This window comes from Rana temporaria, chromosome 4, assembly GCF_905171775.1.
Source record: "Rana temporaria chromosome 4, aRanTem1.1, whole genome shotgun sequence".
In the NCBI taxonomy this organism is placed as follows: domain Eukaryota; kingdom Metazoa; phylum Chordata; class Amphibia; order Anura; family Ranidae; genus Rana; species Rana temporaria.
The window spans coordinates 403,878,768-403,904,683 of NC_053492.1; the positions used below are offsets into that span (position 1 = coordinate 403,878,768).

The following is a 25,916-nucleotide window of genomic DNA, read 5'->3' on the forward strand; positions in this document are numbered from 1 at the left end:
AGATCTTTCTTTTGGTGGCATTTGATTACCTCTTCGGTTTTTATTATTTGCGCTATAAACAAAAATTTTGAAAAAAAAAAAACAATATTTTTTACTATAATAAATATCCCCAAAAAAGCTATAAAAAAAAAGAAAAATATTTTTCCACAGTTTAGGCCGATACGTATTCTTCTACATATTTTTGGGGAAAAAAATCCCAATAAGCGTATATTGATTAGTTTGCGCAAATGTTATAGTGTCTACAAAATAGGGGATAGTTTTATGGCATTTTTATTGTTTTTTTTTTTACTAGTAATGGCGCCTCTCCCCGTTCTGCAGCTCTGTGACCTGATTGTGGGACACTGGCGGACATCGAGTCCGCGGGTCCTGCGGGCACGAAGCTCGCAGCAGGGGTGCGCGTATGCCGGCGGCGCCTGCACAACAGGAATTTCAAAGTGACGTATATATACACACACTTTACTTTGCCCAGCCGTGCCATTCTGCCGATGTATATGTACAGGAGCTTGTCGAGAACCGGTTAACAAACTTGATTATTTTTTTTGCTCTGGCTTAGAATATCGATTTTGCTAGGAAAGTGGCAAGTGATTGAAATTGCCAGTGTCCACTCGTAAAACTAGATATCAGTTTTGTACGCCATTCCATTTACCCGTTTTCCACTGCAATAATAAATACTTTAATTGCATAACTAATTGGTGTACTGGAAAATGGTATACTGGCTGTTTAATGCCATATTTTCAGAAATTTTTCTTTGCTAAAAAAGTGAATTGTCCAGTCAAAGTGGAACAAAGGTGTCAATGAAAAGGAAGATGTTGTATTACAACACAGATTTCTGTCATAATCACAAATTAGCCATTGAAACCTTTTGTTGCAAATTCCATATACAGCTCTTTAAAGGAACACTAAAGTAAAAATGTTTTTTTTTGTAAAATAACAAACATGTTATACTTTCCTCCACTATGCAGCTCGTTTTGCACAGAGTGTCCCCGAACCCTGTCTTCTGGGGTCCCTCAGCGGCTGTCTCTGCTCCTCCTCGCAAGAGCTTTCCACCTTCATGCGAGCGAGCTTGCATGGTGGAAAGCTTTTGCGGGCGCGCTCCCGTGATACAGAGGCGGACTTAGCCGCCGACTGTATCATCGCCCCGCCATCGGATGTGATTGACAGCAGCGCCAGCCAATGGCTGCGCTGCTATCAATCTGTCCAGCCTAGCCAATCGATGGCCAGGCTGGGAACCGAAGAGGATCACGGGGACGCTCGCGGGACGTTGAGGTAAGAAAAAACGGGGGTTCGGGGGGGGGGGCTTAATAGGATGCATTAAGATGAAAAAACATTTACCTTTACAAACCCTTTAAGCCCTCGTTCGTCTAAATTCGCACAATTTCAGAGCTGCATTTCAGTCCGACTTCGGGGGCAACTTGAAAGACATCTGTGCGGGTAAATGCACAGATGTCTATTAAAATCGCCATCCAAGTCATCAAAAGTAGTGCAGAAACTAGGTGCGGTGTTGCACCGATTGGGACACTCCCATTGTCGGTAATCATCGATGTAAACAGGGGCTAAAGCTGTCCACAAGTGGCACTTCAATAAAATATTGTCAGAAATTACAGGAAATCAGCTATCAAATGTCAGGCTGGAAAAGGGCCAAACTCACACCCCCCCCTTGAAAAAACCCATGGAACATTTATATAACAATATATTTATACTTTAATAAACAGGACTCGCGCACATAATTAAGCCATGAAAGATTAAATGTTTGTCAAAAAAGTAAATTATATATATATATATAAAATCCAGCCACCACATTTAAGAACTGGTAAGCTGCAATATATTACATGTTTGTTCTTGGGTTTTCTCACACACACACACACACATTAAACATTTCAGCATATAATATAAACTACTGTATAATGATCTATGCATTAAGGTTACATACCATAATACCACCTCAAAAGCCAGGATAGATAGACATACAGTAGTGGATACACTGTTGGGAATGCCGCCATTATATGTTAAGGCCACAGAAAAATTCAGGAGACAGGCTATCGTAGTCCATGTTGCATATACAGCTATTCCATTTTGTGCCTAGAAAGCAAACCAAATATCTGTAATATTCTTTAGATAAATCAATCAGTTATATACGCCTTATGCATTTTATCCACATAAAAAAACAGGAATAGAAAACATTCAATAGTTAATAGGAATGAAAAACGAAAAAAAAAACTCTTAAGCCCTATACACACGATCGGTTTGTCCGATGAAAACAGACTGTTTTCATCGGACAAACCGATCGTGTGTGGGCCCCATCGGTTTGTTTTCCATCGGTGATAAAAAAACTAGAACATGTTTTAAATTTTTCCCATGGATAAAAAAAACAATAGAAAAAAACGATCTGTGTGGAAGTCCATCGGTCAAAAATCCACGCATGCTCCGAATCAAGTCGACACATGCTCGGAAGCATTGAACTTAATTTTTTTCAGTATGTCGTAGTGTTTTACGCCACCGTGTTTTGGCACGGTCGGATTTTTGACTGATAGTGTATAGGCAAGACAGATGAAAGTCAGCTTCATCGGATAGCCGACGAAAAAATCCATCGGACTAGATTCCATCAACCGATCGTGTGTACGAGGCTTTACAGTTGTCATAGCTATTCAAGTGAATGAGACCGTTTCCAATGCACCAACGTGTAAAGCTGACTTCCTGACTGAAAACATAGTTTTTTTTTTTTTGATCAAAAAGGTTTTTATTGCTCACACAACAGATAAACATAGTACAGATGACATTGTACATTTAAAATTGCAAAAGAGTATATCTTCAAGAATACAGTTCAACCATCAGATGCATTTTATAAGGTCACTTATGCACGATCGTTTTAACAACAGACCCATCTGGGCACCAACCCTTCCACTCCACCCCCGCCCTCTCTCCCCATTCTCCCCCCTTCATTTGTCCGCACAGGTACGCAGGCCCGGGGCTCCGCAGATCAGTCCCCGTCTCTACATCCCCCCAAGTAACCGCTCTTGAACTAGTTCCACGGGGCTCAGCCCCGGCGTTGCGAGCCATGGGTCCCACAGTCTGAAAAATTTACCTGCATTACCCCTGTGCTGGTAGATGTATTTCTCCATCAGTAGACTGAAAACATAGTTGAGCCAGCCATGCTATGTTATGTTATGACAGTCCTATGTATACAAGGTAATTTTTTTAGCCTCCTTCACACATTATTTTAGTTCCAGCTGTGGCAAAAATCCAGCAGATTCCTGAAGATGGATTCACAGTAGGATGTGGATAATCGTGGTTGCTTCATACCGTCCAACTTATTGAGATGGGAATGAAGGACACCTATAAGCAGAAGTATGAAGGCATATGACACCCTCCCTGACATGCCCCTTAAGGGATACTAATACAAAACAAAAAAAATATGAGTAAGGCTCCATGTACACGGGACGTTTTTACAACTGCTCCTAAATGATTAAGCTTGACAGATAGTAACCCCCGTTTAAAACGTCTGTATATATATTTTTTTAAATGGCCAAAAACATTTCGCATGTGGCCACTGAAAACGTGGAAATCTTCTGTGTCTGAACCCATTTTTTTTCTTCCCTTGTACATGGGGCCTAAAACCAACAGGTGTTTGTTTTTTTTGTGTTTTTTTTTTTAAAGCGGAGGTTCATCGGTAAATTGCTATTTTTACCCTTAGATGGATGCTCATTTAGTCTAGGGGAATCGGCTAGTTGTTTTAAAATCGAAGCTGTACTTACCTTTTTAGAGAGCGATCTTCTCCACCACTTCCGGGTACGGGCTGCGGGACTGGGCGTTCCTTCTTGATTGACAGTCTTCCGACAGGCTTCCGAAAGGCTTCCGACGGTCGCATCCATCGCGTCATGATTTTCCGAAAGTAGCTGAACGTCGGTGCGCAGGCGCAGTATAGAGCCGCACCGACGTTCGGCTTCTTTCGGCTACTCGTGACGCGACGGATGCGACCGTCGGAAGCCTTTCGGAAGCCTGTCGGAAGACTGTCAATCAAGAAGGAACGCCCAATCCCGAAGACCCATGTATCCCAAGCATGCCCTTAAATAACTGATGAAAGCCCAACAGAAGGCTGTGGCGGCCAGGGACTGTTGTACGTGAAGCTGACAGGGGACCCCAACTGGGAGCGATTTGGAGTAGCAGTTGGACTAAATCATGGATTTCAAAGAAGAGATAGTGACCGTCTCGGAAGTGTACTGGAAGATAGAGAGTTTCTGGCCGCTCAGGAATGGGAGATGGAGATCGCCTACAGATGGCTGCTAGACTCTGCTCAGCACCAAGGCTGGGCTCCCTTTACTTGGGACTATCAGGAAGTACCAGTACGCCACCGCCCCAGAATGATGACACCAACCCAGCTGAAGTGCTGGGAACAGGACAGAGGGTCCAAGACCCCTGCCCCACCTCTGCAGCAGTTCTGGAGGCCCAGGATGAGGAGGTTGTCATCTTCCCTCCCCAACTGTCAGTCAGAATGGAGGAAACGGTCTTCCCTCCCCAACAGTTAGCCAGAAGGGATGATGTGAGTGCTGAAGTGCTAACAGGGCAGAACACTATTGGCCTCTGCCCACAACAATCCACTCCACAGGAGCTTCAGGAAGAGAATGCAATCAGCACCTCACAACGGCAGCTTGAGCTGGTGTCGGTGGATGGGCCTGCGGTTTCCACTAACAGAAACCCAGCAGAAGTGCTGGCAACAGGGAAGAGTGCTACCAACCTCCGCCCAGCAACAACTGCGGAATTCCAGGGAGCTGGGCCAGTCAGCCTTCCTCCCTAGCGAAAAGTAAAGCTCCTATGCCCAGCTGAACTGCTGACAACAGGACAGAACACTTTTTGCCTCTGCCCTCCACTAACAAAGGATGGATTGCCTGTGAAAGTGGATGCAACTATGGCCTCCATTTGTATACCCCAGTGAGGCTGGGCAGTCGGCCCAGATCCCCAACAGCATGACGGCTAAAGGGACTCCAGGGGGAAGGACCAGTCCACACTCCCCCCCCCCCCCAGAAGCGGGTATGTTCTACGAGAGAGGCAGAGGTTGGCTGGTCGAGCAATGCTCCGTTTGGAACAAACTGTGTGGGTACAGGCATTGGGGGAATGGAACTATGGACTAACTTCGGAGTCAACCCGTCTGGGGTCTCCTCCTGTGTTAGTCTTCTGCTGAAAGGGGAGAGATGTGACAGGAGCGCCGTGGAACCCAGAATCCCTTTGGAGAGGTTAGGACCATTGTTTCAGCTCGCCATACACCCCATATGTCCAAGTTACCCTGTGTCCATTAGGGGCACAGTGTGACTGAGAAAATGTGGTTTGGATTACTTAAAATGAAACCATAATATTTAGCCACAATATATAAAGACTATTCCTGGTTTGTTTGATTCTGAACTCGACATGTTAATTGAAAGCGCCGATCACATTGGCCTCAATACAATGTAGGAGACAGTCCATCTGCTATTGTGTGAATGTGTTCTGTGTTTATGTTTATGTGTATTGTGTCTTCTGAGCTAAAAGATGGCAAGTCTGCCCTGAAAGGTCATACATCGGAGTCACCTAGGTTGGGTAAATGATTAGTTAATTAGCTCATGTTAATTTATGTTTCTGGTAACAGATGTATTAGCAGGGAGGGGGGGGGGGCTCCCTCTGAATTGTATGTATAAGACTGTATTCTTGTTCTAATAAAAAACAGTTCTATGTTCAAGCTGTGTAACTGAGCTAGTCTCACCTTGTTCTTAGTTACAATATATGGGCTGTAATATTTGATATCTGAGGATCCAGATTGGAGGAACCAGTGTACTGATGGAAGCTCTCAAGTGGAGTGGACAGACTGAGCAATAGCATGCCATGTCAAGCTGCAGCTATCAAAACCGGCAGAATATCAGCATGCATAAAAAAGGGGATATACTCCAGGGATAAAACAATAATCCTGTCACTTTATAAAACTCTGGTTAGGCCACATCTGGAGTACTCCATCCAGTTCTGGTCACCAGTCCTCGGAAGGTATGTGCTGGAACTGGAGAGAGTCCAAAGAAGGGCAACAAAATTAATAAGGGGACTGGAGGACCTCAATTACGAGGAACGACTACAAGCACTAAATTTATTTTCGCTGGAGAAGGGACGCTAGAGAGGGGACATGATAGCAATTTACAAATACTTCAATGGTGATCCCAGCATAGGAAAAACAATTCAGTCTCAGGGAGGGTAGGAGGACACATAGCCACACAATGAGATTGGAGAAGCGGTTAAGCCTTAAGCTGCACAGGTTTTTTTTTTTGTCAGGGCAATAAGGATGTGGAACTCTTCCAAAATTAGTGGTGGCAGCGGGGAGTATGAATATATTTAAAAGACTCTTGGATGTGCATCTTAAAGAACACAACATACAGGGATATGGCAAATAATTATAGACACACCTACACAGGTTGAACTGGATGGACTATTGTCTTTATTTAACTATGTAACTATGCAAGAGGATTAGCGGGATAATGTTCCATTGGGGACAACTGTCTAAGAGGGGAAATTCTCTTACTTTGTATAGGATTTCCTTCTACTTCCTATTCCATCTTTGCAACAGGAATTTAAAGAAATTCTTACCAAGGGGACACAAGCAGAAGAAGATTAGAAGCTTTTAACCCCTTTTTAAATTATCCAAAACTGAAAAAAGTTTTTGGTATATACAGCATACTCTTTAATAAAAGCAATGTGACTTACAAAAATGCGAATAAGCCATAAATCCACTTTCCGCTGTCTGAAAAGCCAGTCTCCATTAAGGTATAGAGCTCGGTAGGAAATGAACAACACAATGTGGTTGGTTAAAGCGATGGCTCCTAGAAAGACCAGTGCAGGAATCAAGAATCTGAAATATGTAAAAAAATTAAATAAAATGATATAGGTGCACTTTGTACTCAGGATATTGGTGTAAGAACATTGCTGCAAAGCCTATAGCCAGGGTCAGGTTTATATCACTGGAGCCTGTAGGCACATAACCTTTAGCGCCCAAAAGAACCCTCTGCTAGGATTGCCCATCTTACACATTTTTGTTTTACTGGTCCTTACTAGAATAGTGTGACAGACAAATTCAGTTGCATGTCTTAAATATCTGAGCACCACATACTAAAATCTAGTTGCTGTTGGTTGCTACAAGCGTCCTCATAAAATTTGCCCATTCCTGTATTAAAACTTGAGTTTTACTGCTTCAGTAACTTACTCTCGATCCCAGAGGAAGAGCCATCCTATATTAAGCACATTGTTGAGTATCCACACCAAGTAAAAGCAAACTGGAAACACATCTGGTTTTACATACATCCACCCTAGCTCACTCCTGTGGGGGAGAGAAAAGTAAAAAATGTTAATTTGACAGAGTATCGGAATGTTATAATATCATCCTCGTTTCAGCAGCTTGTGATCATGTAATAGGAGCATATCCCACATAGTCAACCATGCTTATTCTTGTACAAAATTATACCAACATTTCTGAAAATGCTTTTTGCCTGGTTGTTACACTGACCTAATTGGTTTTAATACGTTGTGGAGTCACAGAGATGTTCAGTATACAGATCAGGAAAGCCTGCATGCAAGACACAAGTTTAGACTTTTCACACTTCACTGACTTCATGCATGCTAACTGACTCACTACACTGCAAAAGTAGGAATAGGATGACGCATACCTTTTAGGTCTCATTTTTATCATTGCAGGTTTACTTAAACCGCTTCAGGACCGCCGCACGACGATATACGTCGACAAAAAGATACGTTGCGGGAACAGCGGACCCGATCGCCGCCGGAGTCCCGTGATCAGGTCACAGAGAGGAAGAACGGGGAGAGGTAAGTGAAAACAAACCTCTCCCCGTGCTTCCTAGTGTGGCTATCACTGATCGTCTGTTCCCTGTGTTAGGGAATGACGATCAGTGACGTCACACGCACAGCCACGCCCCCCCACAGTAAAAACACTCCCTTAGGGCACACTTAACCCCTACAGCGCCCCCTCCTGGTTAACCCCTTCACTGCCAGTGTCATTTTTAAAGTAAACAGTGCATTTTTATAGCACTGTTCGCTGTAAAAATGACAATGGTCCCAAAATAGTGTCAAAAGTGGTTCCGATGTGTTCGCCATAATGTCGTAGTCATGACGCCGCCATTACTAGAAAAAAAAATTATAAATAAAAAATGCACTAAAACTATCCTCTATTTGGTAGACGCTATAAATTTTGCGCAAACCAATCAAGCGCTTATTGCGATTTTTTTACCAAAAATATGTAGAAGAAGAATACGAATCGGCCTAAACTGAGGGAATTTTTTTTTTTTTTTAAATCTTTGTTGGGGATATTTATTATAGCAAAATGTAAAAAATATTGACTTTTTTTCAAAATTGTCGCTCTATTTTTGTTTATAGCGCAAAAAATAAAAACCGTAGAGGTGATCAAATACCACCAAAAGAAAACTATTTGTGGGGAAAAAAAAGGACGCCAATTTTGTTTGGGAGCCACATCGCACGACCACGCAATTGTCAGTTAAATCGACGCAGTGCCGAATTGCAAAAAGGGGCCAGGTCCTTTACCTGCATAATGGTCCAAGACTTGGTTAAAGCTGGCAACGAATGTTGCAATCCGATTGTATAATCTACACAATCATGTTTAGATTTGCCAACAAAGGACTATCAACGCAGTTTAATTATTTTTTAGCCAGTAAGGAAAGCACACTGCACAGTTATAGGTAAGCTACCGTAGCTACATATGTTACTTAGGCCCGCCATAGACAGTTCCAATCTTGACCCGTTCAGCAGGGACCGGCTGAGAATCGGACCATGTATGGCCAGGCTGAATGGTAGTTGCAGAAAAGAAAAACACTTCATCTATGGTCAGCTTAAAGGGGTTGTAAAGGTTTGTGTTTACCAGGTGAAAAAACACCTGCCAATGACGCCCCCCCAGCTTACTTACCTGAGCCCATTCACCTGCTGTACGTGTCCCCCAGCGTCCTCTTCTCCACTGAGTCTGGCCGTTGATTGGCTAGATTGGATATATTGGTAGTAGAGCAGCCATTGGCTCGCGGAGCTGTCAATCACATCAACGACGCAGCCGCCGAGGGGCGGGACCAAGTCATACTCTCTGTGTCTATGGATGCTGTCGTGTATGACAGGGAGCATGCCTGCAAGCTAATCGCCTCGGGATAGAGCTTCCCACAGTGGGGGTTAGCTATTGCGGGGAGGAGCCGCCGAGGGACCCGAGAACAGCAGGATCGGGGCCACTCTGTGCAAAACTAACTGCACAGTGGAGGTATAACATGTTTGTTATTTTAAAATAAAATAAAACAAACCCATACAATCACTTTAACTTTTTATGGGGAATTTACCAAGACTGGCCATACATTATTCAATTTCCTTTAGGCTAGATTTCCACTATTGCAACCCCAAAGTCGAGTGATTTTGATGGGACTTGAAGCAATGCCTGTGTAATCTTGAGGTCTATGGACCTCAAGTCGCATCAAAGTGGGACCAAAGTAGTGCAGGGGCTACTTTGAAGTCGCTGCGGCTTGAAGTCACACAGATATGAACGGCACTTATTGGAAATCATGGTGTACGACTTGTCATGCGACTTTGCAGTCCCAAGTCGAATGACAAGTCGCACTAGTGGAATCCGAGCCTTAGATTTACCTTCAACTATGTATTACAAGGGCCTGCCTGATTGCATTCAACTTGAAAGTGTTTTGATGGGACCTCATTATACAGCTTTGGTAAATATAAAAGAAACATTTAATAAGAAAATTGTATAATGTATCACCAGCCTGACTGGAGCAACCAGAATCTGGAACAGCTGTGCAAGGCAACCAATTACCCAGATAGCAAGTAGTTGTGCTGCAAGTTTGAAAATGGCTTGCTAAGCTCTTGCTAGACTTGTCAAGCTTCACAAGTTTTTTGCACAATTGCAGCAAGTCCGCATTGCATGACTCCAGATCAACTTTTTTTGCAAACATTCTGCAAGTCTGCCGCACTTTTTAGTTCAGTTATGTTGTGCAATAGTCATCCCACCACAGGGAGCACTGTGGCTGAAATTTCATCCTTGCTCTCTGCTGTGTGTAAGGTTTTTCTTTAATTGGTGCTGGGGCATGGTGTGCAGAGAGGCGAGTGGTATCTATGAGATCTGATATGGAGTTCAGAGAGATAGAAATCAAGGAGTGCCCAACCCCAATATCCCATTGGTGGAGCACAATTTGGAAGGTTTTATTTTTCCCTGTTTATATGCTAGCAGCTCATCTTAAAACAAACACCACAACAGGTCTAGTGGCGCTTGTAGGAGAGTAGAGTGGAGCGCAGCCCAGGTTCACACTGGGCTGCAGGAGTGAAGCCAAGCGAGTTCAGCTGAACTTTCACTCCTGTTGGTCAGTCCCGATTTCGGCCGGGTTTACAGAGACATCTGTGCAGGTTTCTGTAAATCGCGTCCTGAAATCGAAAAAAGGAGTACAGAAACTACTTTTTGAAATCGGTACAGCGCCACAGATGCAGCGTTGCACCGATTAGGACGGTGCCATTGCCGGAAAATGCAGCCAATTTGACATGTCAAAGCGTGCCAGTGTGAACCGGGGCGGAATGTGATTTCCCATAAAGGATCCATATATTAAAGCCTTGTCAGCCCAGCTGTGGATTTTGATGCAGGAGAGGAGAGTGGAACTTGAATTGCCCTGCCATTAAGGATTTGTATACCAAAGCACCACTAGACCTGCTGCTAGGGCACATTCCTGGTGGATGCCTGGATGGTGGGAACAATTGTCTTCACAACTTTCAAGAACTGTTTTTTTGAGCATGTGATCTTCACATCTCATCACTTTTTGATGCACATGCACTTTATTATTTGGGACTTATTTTATTGTTTATGTAAAATCAGATGAATATCTGCTTTTGATCGAAACAGTTTTATCACCGTTTCACATATTATTGTATTTTTTTTTTTTTTTTAATTAGGGATAGTCATTTATGCATAGGTCTTTTTGCTGTTTAGCTTCTTGAATTAGTGCACCTTATCACTGTTTTAGTATCGCATAGTACTGCAATTTTTGTTTTGTGTTTTTTTATTATTATTGTATCATTTTTATTGTTTTTGAGAATGTTCTTTTGTATGTTTTGTTAAAATAGTCACCCTAATAAAAAATAAAAAAACATAAAAAAAACACTGATGTAATCCAGTGTTTTGTATTGATTTTATTGAAATATTTTAATAAAAATGTTTTTATAAAGATCAGTTTTGTCTTAATGCACTATTCAGTAATTTGAGGTACATTTTTTAGGGAAATTGTAAAATATAGTCCAAAAAAGCTGAACTAAAAATATTTCAATGAGAGCTTTTTTTTTTTTTCCCCCCTTCTACTTCAACCACTTTGGCTTAGATTTTTCTGTCAATTCACCCCTCTTCACTTAGTGAGTAGACCTGATAAAAACAGACATCTGGACAAACGACAAGAAAAATGCGTGCCAAAGATTTAACCACTTACAGACCACCCGCCATCATTATACGTCGGCTGTTTGAAGATGAATACCGTTATGGTAGCAGCTAGCTACCATATCCCTGGTATCCGATTATTCAGCGGGCGGTCCTCTTTCAGATAAAAGTGGTCTCTGTGGCGGATGCGCCGCAAGATCATTTTTATCGGCGGTGGGAGGGCCCCCCTCCCGCCACTCTCCGGTGCCCCCCGCTGCTCACCGGAGCTGTCGGCAGGGTGGAAGCGACGTCAAAACGTCACTTCCGCCCAATGATTTTAAACAAAAATTGTTATATACGATACCACCACAACTCCAGCTGACAAAGGGTTAACATCAACAAGTGTGCTTTTCTTTCTGCACATTAATAGGGTTATCCATTCAGGAACGGGACTTTGGAGCACACTGGTTGATGTTAATCCTTTGTCATCTGGAGTTGTGGTGGTATCGTATATAACAATTTTCGGAGTACTTCAACCATGAGCTTTTTTTTTATATTATGTTTGATTTTAATCAACTCATTTTCATCTGACAGTTGTTTTTTTAATTTAAAGTGGAGTTCCAACTACATTAATCAATTTTTAAAAGTAATATCTTTCATGAGGCAATCATATTGTATATCTATGTTCACTTACTATTGAAAAATCCGCTGCCGATCTCCCGAGTTTTTATAGAAAGACATTTTTAAAAAATGTTCTTCGACATTCTCATTTTGCTTGTGGGCATGTGAAGCCCACAAGCACTTACTTCCTGGATACTGTTGACAATCTGTGACCATCATGCACCGCCCGTCCCGCCCCATTTTCGCGCATGTGCTTTGTAACCGCACCGCATTCAACCTCTCAGGTTGCCATCACAACAGGCGTTGGAAGTGCCCGCCCTGTTGTGATGGCAATGAAGAAAAACAAAAACAGTGTAAGAAGCCGGTGCCGAAATCTTCCTTGTATCGTATCACTTCTGGTTTGGAAGTCCTGCGATTCTAGCCCTAGGGGAAGCGCACTGACTCCTGGGAAACAATGACACATTTCCCAGGAGCAGTAGCGAGCGGAGGCACCAAGGGAAATGACGACAGAAACCAGATTTCGTGGGACCACATAGCAACAGCTATTTCAAGGTCAGTAAAAAAAAAAAAAAAAAATATCTAAATGTTTTTTTTTAAGTATTATATGCACATTAATGGCAGATTTTTTTTGATGGAAACTCCACTTTAAGCGTGCATCCAATAAATGAACTTGATCAAGCACGATATTTGCAAAAGTAATTTTTTCACTGGTCCCATCAAGCGCTGCATTTGTTGTCTATATCTTGTCGTCTACTTTTCTCCAGAAGTTGGCAGCTACACTGGGGTCCAGTTATTTCTACATATCCTTTAGGACATGATTATGTTTTTTCCCCCCTTCAGTTGGTTTAACTAGATGGACTTGTGTCTTTTTTTAACTAGACTAACTATGCAACGATGTGCAATATACAACTAAGTGGGCAGGACGGAAAATATTTTTATGGCAGGAGGGACTAGTAGACAAAGAAATTTAGTAAAGCCTTTACCACACTTTTCCAGTGGTAGTTCCCTTTTAAAACAACCAGCACCCAATTCAGGAAAGTATTCGCACCAGTTTCCGTAATAATACAGTCACAGATAACAAATTCTGGTAGTTAAAGAATTTTGCACATTGGGAAGCTGGTGGTACTTGGGACCAGCTCTGGGTGGGCTGGTGTACACCAATGTTTAAAGTGGGGCATGTCCGTGTTGGAAAGCTGTTATGATTGTGAGGCCCCATACACACGACCGAGTTTCTCGGCAGAATTCAGCCAGAAACTCGGTCGGAGCTGGATTCTGCCGAGAAACTCGGTCGTGTGTACAGTTTTCACCGAGAAAGCCGTCGGGCCGAAAAGAGAACATGTTCTCTATTAACTCGGACGTGTGTACGGGGGCTCACAGTTTTCCACAAGGCCAGGGATACTGGTGATGCCATTATCTAAATATGGCAATGCCTATATATGTAAAATGACTTGAGTCACTGGATGGGTGGAGCCTGACGGTAAACAGAGATTAGATGCGGTATGCCTTTATTTTGAGCGGCTGGCAGAGGGCAGATTCAAAAGTCATTATTGGATGGAATAGCTGCTATGGATCCACCAACTGCCCTCCAGTGTCAATCAACAGTAAGGTGCACTAGATTGGGAACTAGTCTCCCAGTTTTTTCCCCACCCATTCAACAGAAGTCCTCTGTCATGCATGTATCTGAAGTGGCTAGGAGGGGAGCGCATTGCAGAAGGAGACACGCTGACCCCAGAACCAAATTCCGAAACATTAAGGGCCGGTTCACACCAGACGCAGTTCTGTACAGTTTTGTGTGCATTTCTTCTGCACTAAAAATGCAGAAACTGACTGTATGGTGTGAACTAGAGCCATTGGAATACATGAAAAACACTGTGCATGCATTTTGCATATAAAAAAAAAAAAAAAAAAAAAAAAAAAAGGAGCACTGAACTGAGCGGAACCGCGTCTGGTGTGAACTAGGGCCAGACGCAGTTTTTCTGCACTAAAAATGCATATACAGTGTTTTCCATTTATTCCAATGGCTCTAGTTCACACCATGCAGTCAGTTTCCGGACCGGAAACTGACTGCTTGGTGTGAACTAGAGCCATTAGAATACATGGAAAACAATGTGCATGCATTTTGTGCAGAAAAAAGCACAAGGAACTGAACAGAACTGCATCTGGTGTGAACTAGAGCCAATAAACTAATCTCTGACAGGTACATGAATCAGGTGCAAGCACAAACTATTTTGGTGCAGTGGTCACGAAGAATCCTAAAGGGAGTCTGCGACACTCTTTATGTGTAGCGCCTGGTTACTTCAAAGTACCGGTGCTAGTTAAATTTAGAGGGGGATCAGAGTGTTAATTGACTCTGATCCAGTAATATGTTTAAATTTAGGTCTATGTCTCAGCTTGGCTGTGCTGTGGGCTTATTCTGTTGCTTCTGGGGTGCCGTTCCCACCCCAGGACAATAGGTGGCAGCAGTGGAGTCGAGGTTTGGGTGCTCTTCCCAAGCAGCCAATCAGGAGGGAGTTTCCTCGCTGTGCACGCTGGGGGAGGGTATTTATGGGACAGACGCCATTGGTCTGGGTTCTTCTTCGAGTGCGGCACCCACCTTTAGGGTGACTGCATCACAGTGCCCCCCCAGCGTAATAGCCTTCCAGGCCGGGGTGCGCATGCCACGAGGTGTTCCTGGACCATGTTGGTCTGGAACATTTGAGCTGTGGCAGGGAGCCCAGTAGTCGATTTGGTTCCCAGTCCTGAAGATCCCAAGCGAGATAGCTGTTCGATGGGGAGTCCATCTGAGGAGAGCCAATGAGAGGCTGGCGATCCAATAGGGTCTCAACAAACCACCGGGGATCAAGGTAGCCGGACACTGAGAGGCTGGACACCTGTCAGTAGGTACCTGAAAACAATCTGAAGGAGATCCAGGTGCAATTCTACAGAGGAGGATCATCTCCGTAATCATAATCACGGGGAGGGCCTGTGGCAGAGGTTTCTCCCCAAGTCCACTCTGGGAGGGTCTGTGGCAGAGACTTTTCCCAAAAGGTTCAAGTCCATTCCAGGAGGGTCTGTGGCAGAGACTTTTCCCTAAAAGTTCGAGTGATACTCTGGCTGCCAGGTCAGTGAGAGAGGCCTGTCCAGGTACACTAAGTCCACTCAGGCAGGAGTGGCGCACGAGGTAACATGCCACCCAAAACAAACCAGCAGCTCCTCCGGAGTCTCTACTGTCATAATATAAAATGTACCTGCTGCCAATTTTTCTGCAAAACAAGTTGGTGTGGCAAGGTAAGTGCATTACTGCCAATGTTCTGCAAATGCCAAGTCATCAAAATTCTTACACTTACCGTCTACAGAGCCCAGCAAGAACATATCCAAGCCAAAGAAACTGCCAAGCAAATATTACATTCCAGATCATGAATGTCCATCCTGATGGTGTAAATTCAGTACTGAATTTATTTGAGATATTTCCTACATTTTGCAAGAATATTCCTGTAATAGGAAAAGGAGTAATTGTAGATAAAAATTGTCCAGAAGAAGGATCACTAAAATTCACTACAGAGTCAATACTGAAAGAAAAAACTACCCATAAAAGAGGCTCTATACCAGTGGTCTCCAAACTGCGGCCCGAGGGCCGGATGTGGCCCTTTGCTTGCCTTTATCCGACCCTTGGGGCACTATCCCTCCCACTGATACGAGACACTATTCTGCCATCTGACACTGACAATGGAGCATCATTTCTCCCACTGACACAACTAATAGAGCACTATTCCTCCCTATGATACCAGCAACGTGGCACTATTCCTCCCCCTAATACCAGATGTTTACTAACAATGATGCCAGGAAAATTTCCACTCCTGCTGGCCAAAGTCCGGCCCCAGGAGCGGTTCATCCATAGAGGGCGCAGGAGCGCCGCCCCCTCTGGCTCTCGCACAGCCACTAAAATATATAGATTCATGCACTGTATGAATCTATATATTTTTGCCACTGCCGCCCACTATTCAGCTGGCCGGATGTTGAGCGCCAGCCAGCTGAATAACGGCAGCTGGTTGGCTGTGTGGAAGTGCCTATCAGAGCCAGCGGCTCTGTAGTCAGCTTCCTGAATGCTTATCCTCGGGACGTACCGGCGGTGCATTCCTTGGATAAGACTGACAGGCGTCTCAGCCAATCCGGTAATCTGATTGGCTGAAGCGTCATCGAGGGCGGGACGAGGGAAATCGAGGGACGGTAAAAGCACGGCTGACCCCAGAAAGGTACGTGCATTTTACAGGTCACAGTGGCAGCATTTTACGGGGCACAGTGGTGACAATTGCGGGGCACAGTGGTCGACAATTGCGGGGCATGGCATAGTGGTGGCAATTGATGGCAAAGTGGTGACAATTGATGGCAAAGTGGCTGTGTTTGATGGCATGGCACAGTGACTGCGTTTGATGGCATGGCATAGTGGTGACAATTGATGGCACAGTGACTGCATTTGATGGCATGGCACAGTGGTTGCATTTGGTGGCATGGCACAGTGGCTGCATTTGATGGGCACAGTGAGGCTGCAATTGTTTTTTTTTTTTTTTCATTTGCGCCCCCCCAAAAATGTTGAGCACCAGCCGCCACTGTCCGGCCCTCCAAGAGTCTGAAGGACAATAAACCGGCCCTTTGTTTAGAATGTTTGGAGACCCCTGCTCTATACTTACCTTTCCCATCAACATGATGGTTCCTCCTTCCAGGTCACACATCCAGTCTCAAGGCACAATCTCACCTATTCTTGACAAGTCAGTGTGGCTTAAACATGTATTTGCAAATGTTGCGCAACCAAAACCTCTGTTTTTATTGAAAATTATTAGTAGAATCAGCGGGGTTGAATGTGAGAAAGTTTATATAACTGGCCTTAGAATTCGGGGTGGGTTTTTATTTCTGTCTGGGTCCCTGCTGGGGAATTTTCTTTCACTCCCTACCCTAGTGACAACATGGGGCTAAAGGAAAAGGAGGAGAAATCCCATTTGGACACCACAATAAAAATATGAAAAAAGTTCCAACGCTTTCCCACCAAATAAAGATTATGTTGGGGTCACTCTACATTACAACACAGATGATATACAGTACTGGAAAGCCAAAATATCAATAAACAGTTACAAAGCTTTAAAGTTATTATAAATCTTATTTTTTAAATAACAAACATGTCAAAGTCACCTGCTCTGTGCAAGGGTTTTGCACAGAGCAGCCCCTATCCTCCTCTTGTAGCATCCTCTTTCGGAGCTACTGGCTCCTCCTGCCTTCTGTGCCACACCCAGCAAGTCACTTGTTAGAGAGGTACTCATGTGAGTTCGCTCCTGAGCACCACTGGCTTCTTCTATAGACACACGTCATAGGATTTGATTTACAGCAATCAATCTGCCCTGTGAGGAGGGATAAAGTGGAGAGAGCCACTGCCCAGTGCACAGCATTGGATAAACAATTGGGCTCAGGTAATTATAAGGGGGGATCCTGGACAAAGAAGTATTTTTACCTTAATGCAGAAAATGCATTAAGGTATAAAATCTTAAAGCGGGAGTTCACCCGAAAATAAATTTTTAAGATTACATTAATGCTCATTTTGTCTAGGGGAATCGGCTAGTTTTTTTAAAAACGAAGCAGTACTTACCATTTTAGAGAGCGATCTTCTCCGCCGCTTCCGGGTATGGTCTTCGGGACTGGGCGTTCCTTCTTGATTGACAGTCTTCCGACAGGCTTCCGACGGTCGCATCTATCACGTCACGAGCAGCCGAAAGAAGCCGAACGTCAGTGCGGCTCTATACGGCGCCTGCGCACCGACGTTCGGCTACTTTCGGAAAATCGTGACGCGATAGATGCGACCGTCGGAAGCCTGTCGGAAGACTGTCAATCAAGAAGGAACGCCCAGTGCCGCAGCCCATACCCGGAAGCGGCGGAGAAGATGCATCTCTAAAACGGTAAGTACGGCATCGATTTAAAAAAAACTACCCGATTCCCCTTGACAAAATGAGCATGAATGTAATCTTAAAAATTGTCATTTCCAGGTGAACCTCCACTTTAAGGCTTTAGAATTACTTTAAGTGTCACTCGGGAATTTGGGAGAAATAAGTGTATTCATAACAAAATGCTACTGTGCAGAGGGTGGGGGGTAAGATTTTACTGAGCACCAATAGCTCTCAGGATTGAACTGTCCGGCACAACGCAAATCTTCTGTAGCAAGCACCAAGAATGCACTTTGCAAATGTGTGCAAAGCCAAAATGTCCTGTGGGGCTCATATGGACATACAGGTTTAGAACTGCTACACCAAGGTCAGGGCTGAATCCACCAGATCAGTCACACGTTATTTTCCCTATTTATACTTTTTTAATTCAACCAGCAGGTTGAACAAGAAAAAAAAAAAAAAAAAGAGCCAATCACTTCCGCTGTGATTGTGTTCCGATGGTGAGGAGCCCAGGGGAGGAGAGAGAAGTTGGAGTGGAGCAGAATCCCCTGGAAATGAGTGACACTGCAGTCATTTGAACACCCCTAGTCACTGCCTTTGCAGGGTACCCGAGGGTGGTTTGGGGGTGGGTTTGTCTGGCTCAGAACAAGCATTCTGACTTTACTCTGATGCCCCGTACACATGCTCAGGATTTCCGAGGGGAAAAAGTCAGTCGGGAATCCAGACGAGAAAAAAAAAAAAAAAAAAAAAAAAAAAAAAGAGAGCTGGTTCTCTTTTTTTGCCAGTGAGTTTGGCAGTTTTCCCGTCGGAAAAACTGCGAGGGAGCATACACACAGCAGGGATTCCCAGCCAAAAGCTCTCCTCGCAGTTTTCCCATTGTAAAACCTGGTCGTGTGTACGAGGCATCAGACTCCTGATCTGCATGCGTTTTGTTCAAAAGTTGGTGTGCTTTAAACAATTAAGTTTAGTATATCTTATATATCAGACATACATGTTTTACCTTTCATTAGACCAGAACCTGCTCCGGCATTGAATGCTACCATGACAATGTAGACAGCCACGGTGAGGGAAATCAGGATTATTTTGAAAATGTTGTGTTCATACATGGTTAAACCTGGCAAAAAATTGAAAATCATTAGATATATGCAATCCAGGCTTGCCCCAAAGTAATTATATATATTTATTATACATACATACACACACACAAACAGGTGCATCTCCAAAAAAATTTAATATCATCAAAAAAATAATTTCAGGAATTCAACTCAAAAAGTGAATATATAGATACGTTACATGCAGAGAGAGACATTTCAAGCATTTCTTTCTATTAATCTTGAGGATTATGATTTATAGCTAGTGAAAACCCCAAATTCAGTATCTCAGAAAATTTGAATATTACATAAGGCCAATATAAAAAAAAAAAAAAAAAAAGTTTTTTAATACAGAAATGTTGGCATACCGAAAAGTATGTCCATGCATATTATAGTATACACTTAGGGCCAGATCCTCAAAAGAGATACTCCGACTTAAGTGCTGTTCAGTCTGTGTGTAACTTTGGAAACGATCCTCAAAAGGCTTTTTCCAAAGTTACACAGAAGATCCGGCATGTGTAATTGATTTACACTGCCTAATTTTAGGATGCAGTACCGCATCCGCCGCTGGGGGCATTTCGAGTCGAAATGCCGTTGCTAGTATGCAAATTAGCACTTAAGGCGATCCACAAAGCTTTCTAGCTTCTTTTTTGCGCCGTAAGTGTTATTTTGCAAGTGTAAAATTAGGGCTCGTTTTACAAAGTGTAAAGTTAGTCACACCTTGTAAAGGCCCATTGCAGCGACGGCATTTGGTATGCTTTCCCGAGGGAGAACTCCACGTCAATTTGTAAAAAACAAAACCGGCATGGGTTCCCCCCCAGGAGCATACCAGGCCCTTAGGTCTGGTATGGGTTGTAAGGGGACCCCCCCTACGCCGAAAAATTGACGTAGGGGGTCCCCCTACAATCCATACCAGACCCGTATCCAAAGCACGCTACCCGGCCGGCCAGGAAGGGAGTGGGGACGAGCGAGCGCCCCCCCCCCTCCTGAGCCGTGCCAGGCCGCGTGCCCTCAACATGGGGGGGTTGGGTGCTCTGGGGCAGGGGGGCGCACTGCGGGCCCCCCCACCTCAGAGCACCCTGTCCCCATGTTGATGAGGACAGGACCTCTTCCCGACAACCCTTGCCATTGGTTGTCGGGGTCTGCGGGCGGAGGCTTATCGGAATCTGGGAGTCCCCTTTAATAAGGGGGCCCCCAGATACCGGCCCCCCACCCTAAGTGAATGGATATGGGGTACATCGTACCCCTATCCATTCACCTGGAGGCAAAAAGTAAAAGTTAATAAACACACAACACAAGGCTTTTTAAAATAGTTTATTATTCTGCTCCGGACGCCCCCCCTGTCTTCGTTATTAGCTCAATTACCAGGGGGGGCTTCTTCTTCCGCTCTCCGGGGGTCTTCTTCCACTCTCCGGGGGTCTTCTTCCACTCTCCGGGGGGGCTTCTCCGGACTCCGGGGGGGCTTCTCCGGACTCCGGGGGGGCTTCTCCGGACTCCGGGGGGGCTTCTCCGGACTCCGGGGGGCTTCTTCCATCTTCTCCCCTCTTCCGCTCTTGACTCGGCGAACCCCGGTTCTTCTGCAGCTCTCCGGTGCCTTCTTCTTCAGCGCTGGCTGCCTGCTATGTTTGTGTGTTAGCTCGATTTCAAACAGGCAGCCGGCGCGGTCTTCTGTGGCGTCAGGGTCTTCTGGTCTTCTGTTCTTCCGATGTTGTCTCGTCGCCTGTTGTCGCTGTAATGATGGAAGCGCGCCTTGCATCCCATTTATATAGGCATCACCGTCCCATCATGCTCCGGTAGGTACCCACGTGGTGGGTGCCTACCCACGTGCACCCACCACGTGGGTACCTACCGGAGCATGATGGGACGGTGATGCCTATATAAATGGGATGCAAGGCGCGCTTCCATCATTACAGTGACAACAGGCGACGAGGCAACATCGGAAGAACAGAAGACCAGAAGACCCTGACGCCACAGAAGACCGCGCCGGCTGCCTGTTTGAAATCGAGCTAACACACAAACATAGCAGGCAGCCAGCGCTGAAGAAGAAGGCACCGGAGAGCTGCAGAAGAACCGGGGTTCGCCGAGTCAAGAGCGGAAGAGGGGAGAAGATGGAAGAAGCCCCCCGGAGGCCGGAGAAGCCCCCCCGGAGTCCGGAGAAGCCCCCCCGGAGTCCGGAGAAGCCCCCCCGGAGAGCGGAAGACCCCCGGAGAGTGGAAGAAGACCCCCGGAGAGCGGAAGAAGAAGCCCCCCCTGGTAATTGAGCTAATAACGAAGACAGGGGGGGCGTCCGGAGCAGAATAATAAACTATTTTAAAAAGCCTTGTGTTGTGTGTTTATTAACTTTTACTTTTTGCCTCCAGGTGAATGGATAGGGGTACGATGTACCCCATATCCATTCACTTAGGGTGGGGGGCCGGTATCTGGGGGCCCCCTTATTAAAGGGGACTCCCAGATTCCGATAAGCCTCCGCCCGCAGACCCCGACAACCAATGGCAAGGGTTGTCGGGAAGAGGTCCTGTCCTCATCAACATGGGGACAGGGTGCTCTGGGGTGGGGGGGCCCGCAGTGCGCCCCCCTGCCCCAGAGCACCCAACCCCCCCATGTTGAGGGCACGCGGCCTGGCACGGCTCAGGAGGGGGGGGGCGCTCGCTCGTCCCCACTCCCTTCCTGGCCGGCCGGGTACCGTGCTTTGGATACGGGTCTGGTATGGATTGTAGGGGGACCCCCTACGTCAATTTTTCGGCGTGGGGGGGTCTCCTTACAACCCATGCCAGACCTAAGGACCTGGTATGCTCCTGGGGGGGGAACCCATGCCGGTTTTTTCTTTGAAAATTGGCATGGAGTTCTCCCTCAGGAATGCATGCCGCTGTCATTTTTTTTTTCCCCGACGCAACTTTAAGCCGTCGCGATCCTCAAAACTCGGCGTAACGTAACTTCGCGCATGCGCAGTACGGCCAACGCGCATGCGCAGTACGGCCGGCGCGGGAGCGCGCCTCATTTAAATGGGACTCGCCCCATTTGAATAGGAACGCCTTGCGCCGGCGGAATTTTAGTTACACAGCCTGAAATTTCTAGATAAGTGCTTTGTGGATCAGGCACTTAGGTAGAAACTTTAAGCCAGTGTAACTTAAATTGGATTTTTTAAGTTACGTCAGGTTTTTGTGGATCTGGCCCTTAATACTTGGTCGGGGCTCCTTTTGCATGAATAACTGCATTAATGCGGCGTGGCATGGAGGCGATCATCCTGTGGCACTTGCAATGTGTTATGGAAGCACAGGTTGCTTTGATAGCGGCCTTCAGCTCATCTGCATTGTTGGGTCTGGGGTCTCATCTCCCTCTTGGCAATGCCCCACAGGGGTTTAGGTCAAGCTAGTTTCCTGACCAATCAAGCACAGTGATACCATGATCATTAAACCAAGCATTGGTACTTTTGGTAGTGTGGGCAGGTGCCAAGTCCTGCTGCAAAATGAAATCAGCATCTCCATGAAGCTCGTCAGCAGAAGCAAGCATGAAGTGCTCTAGAATTTCCTGGTAGAGGGCTGCGCTGACTTTGGACTTGATAAAACACAATGGACTAACACCAGCATTTGACATGGCTCCCCAAATCATCACTGACTGTGGAAACTTCACATTGGACGTCATGCAACTTGGATTCTGTGCCTCTCCACTCTTCTTCTAGACTCTAGGACTTTGATTTGTGGTGGCTCTTGAAGCACTGACACCAGCCGTAGTCCAAATATTGTGAATCTTCCCCAAATTCTTGAATGCGCTTTGCTTCATAATCCCCTCAAGGCTGTGGTTATCCCTGTTGCTTGTGCACCTTTTTCTACAAAAAAAAGTTTCACTTCTGAATTGAATTACTGAAATAAAATTAACTTTTTGATGATATTCAATTTTTTTTTAGATGCATCTGTACATACTGTACACACCAAATCTCAAATAGTCTGAAGAAAACATGTACTGTAGGTGACCGCGATATTGTGTCAATCTCGCTCCCTTTCTCGGGGAGACTGACCACCTACGAGCCCCATCGCGGGAGCCAGCTCGCCGCAATGGGGAAAAAGCCGTCATAGAAGCGACGGGGATCCGACTTGGATTCCCGCCAATTCTAGCCGCGGCGTTTGGTATGAATCATGAGGGGGAACTCCACACAAAATTTTAAATAAAAAAACGGAATAGGTTCCCCTCCAGGGGCATACCAGGCCCTTAGGTCTGGTAACGATTGCAAGGAGACCCCCCTACGCCGAAAAAACTGCGTGGGGGTCCCCCCACAATCCATACCAGACCCGTATCCAAGCACGCTGCCCGGCCGGTCAGGAAAGGAGTGGAGACGAGCGAGCGCCCCCCCCCTCCTGAGCCGTACCAGGCCGCATGCCCTCAACATGGGGGGGTTGGGTGCTCTGGGGCAGGGGGGCATCCTGTGGCCCCCCCACCCCAAAGCACCCTGTCCCCATGTTGATAAGGACAGGGCCTCTTCCCGACAACCCTGGCCGTTGGTTGTCGGGGTCTGCGGGTGGGGGGCTAGGCATCTGACACTCCCAGAAGTAATGGGTGCAGAATATTATTTTCTTCAGCCACTGTAGCCCTGCAACAGAGTGAAGATTAGTGGCTTGGGCAGTAAGACGGGTAAGTATTAAAGTATGAATATAAGACAAAACTTTTTTTTTTCGTTTTGGACAGAGTGGAGATGGTTTAGAACACCTGTCAGGTTTTAATTGCCGCCTGTGTCCTTGTTAGGAAGATTCACCCTCCCCTCTCTATTTGTTCTGTTTACCATTATCGTTAAACGTGAAAGTAAAAGAAAATCACAAATTTGGGTTGTCCCCAAAAAAGTAAGAGAGGAAATCTTCCAATGGGGAACCCTAATTCTAGTGACCTGGGGTGCCACAGGGGATTCCCTTAATTTGCAGGAATTTCCTCTCACTTCCTGTTTTGGCTATAGGACAGAAAGTGATGGAAAATCTCCCAAATGTGACACAGATGGCGTAAAAAATAAAAACTGACAGGAGGTTAGAACTCTCCCTTACTGTATCCAAAATAAAAAATAAAATTGTATCAAATACATACCGTAATTTTCCTTTCCTGTTGCCAAGCCATTGCAGCATACAGGTGATAAGTTTAGTATACTTCAATGTTGGCGCCAGGAAAACGAAAAATTGTATCAAATGCTTACCATAATTTTCCATTCCTGTTGCCACCCCATGACAGCATGCTGAAATTATCACTTGTATTTGGAGTCTCTAGTAGATCGTATAAGGAAAGGTACAAAGGGAAAACAGGAAGTGATTTGGGGTGTGCCGTAGTCACGTGGTCAGTATGCCTAAAGGGGGCATACCCAAGTATAAGTAAAAGAAGAAAATAGAAAGAAAAGTGAAAGGGAGGGTGGAACACGAGATAAACGGCGACAGGAAATGGAGGCTAGAGGGCGGGCTTAAATACAGCTCGACCCCTCTTACAAATTCAGGCCTTCCCACGTGTACTCTGAGTCTCTAGTAGACTGTATTAGGAAAGGTACGAAGGAAAAACAGGAAGTGACTTGGGGGGGTGCCATAGTCATGTGGTCAGTATGCCTAAATGGGGCAAAAATTAAAAAACAGTAGGATGAGCTAGCCAAACAGATTTATTGAAGGTCACCGTATTCAGCATAACTCAGCCAAAAGTGTTGAATGCCTGTGACATCTCCACATGTGGATCCGGGATAAATATATGGAGAAGCATTCTGAATTCCACCCACCTAACTTCATGATTACGTGAACAGGGACCAGGTATAGCTGGTCTCGAAAAATCTAGCGTCAGTACCGGCTCCTGTCTGCTGCGTCTTGCAAGCGACCAGAAGCAAATGGAAATGAACGGGATACCTAACTAACTGGTAGATCAAGAGTATGCGGGATCTCGTCCCCATACAAGTGAACTCACCTGGCCTGAGGAAACCATAGAAAGCCAGATACATGGCTGCCTTGTGGACCAAGCTGGGTAGCAGTCGGAAAGGAGACTTGAAGAGTAAATCAGACAAATATGCTAACTGTGGTAGGGGGGCTACTCTTCTGATTCCCCTTGAGAATGGCCTTGATGGGATGTGCTGCAAAATGGATGGCCTACTAGGGTTCCGTAAGGACAAAAAATTCTGGATACCTGCCAGATATGTCTTGATAGTGCTGTAGGACAGCTTGAGCTGTGAGTGGCAGAAAGCAATGAAAGCAAGTAGATAATGATTGTTGTGGCAATCACTCCTAGGATACCTAGACAGTACTCCAGGCCATGTCATAAGCCTTCCTGAAAATGACTTGATCAAAACTGTTGCGTCGGCCCAGTGGGATTTCGGTCCAATGGGAATCCAGGGAGAACTGTGGGGGCGGTGTGACACAGACGCCTGTGTCTGGGACATGTCAGTAAAATATTGGGTAGTTGAAAAGATAGAGCATCCGCTGCTATATATGCAACACCACTGATGAACCTACAGTGTATGTGGAATTTGGAACTGAAGGGACAGCCAAATCGGCCTACGTACAGAAGACATGATGAGCAAGTCCTGGATCTGCCTTTAACAATTTCTGAAGTAGCCCGATTGTCCGTGGAGAAAACCATTGTTTCACTAGTCCAAAAGTGACCCCACGCCTGCGCTGCAGACACTATGGGGTAAATCTCAAATAAAGCAGATATCACTGCAACCCTGAAATAGTGAAGATCTCGCCTGACCATGGCCCAGATAGCCAGTGAATGTAAAAAATAGCCACATAGCCTTTGATGGCTGCTGCATCACTCAAAACCTTGAGGAGAAAAAACCGACTCTGCAGGGATGAACATGGCGACCCCATTCCAGTGTTGAAGGAACTCGTCCCACATACACAAGTCAGATAGAGATGCAGAATCTAACTTGACATAAGAGTT

General features: G+C 45.4%; 1 protein-coding gene across 1 annotated transcript in view; it reads right to left on the bottom strand.

The window, feature by feature from the left end:
- LOC120937760 overlaps window positions 1–25,916 on the bottom strand; it is a 38,536-nt gene that overhangs the window by 7,023 nt on the left and 5,597 nt on the right. Inside the window, exons 2-6 of the mRNA XM_040351230.1 lie at window positions 18,938–19,051; window positions 15,358–15,502; window positions 7,211–7,324; window positions 6,715–6,859; window positions 1,931–2,079 (exon numbers count right to left, since the gene is read on the bottom strand). Coding sequence (XP_040207164.1) covers window positions 1,931–2,079; window positions 6,715–6,859; window positions 7,211–7,324; window positions 15,358–15,502; window positions 18,938–19,043 — 659 coding nt within the window. The 5' untranslated portion in view covers window positions 19,044–19,051. The remainder of the gene's footprint in view (window positions 1–1,930; window positions 2,080–6,714; window positions 6,860–7,210; window positions 7,325–15,357; window positions 15,503–18,937; window positions 19,052–25,916) is intronic.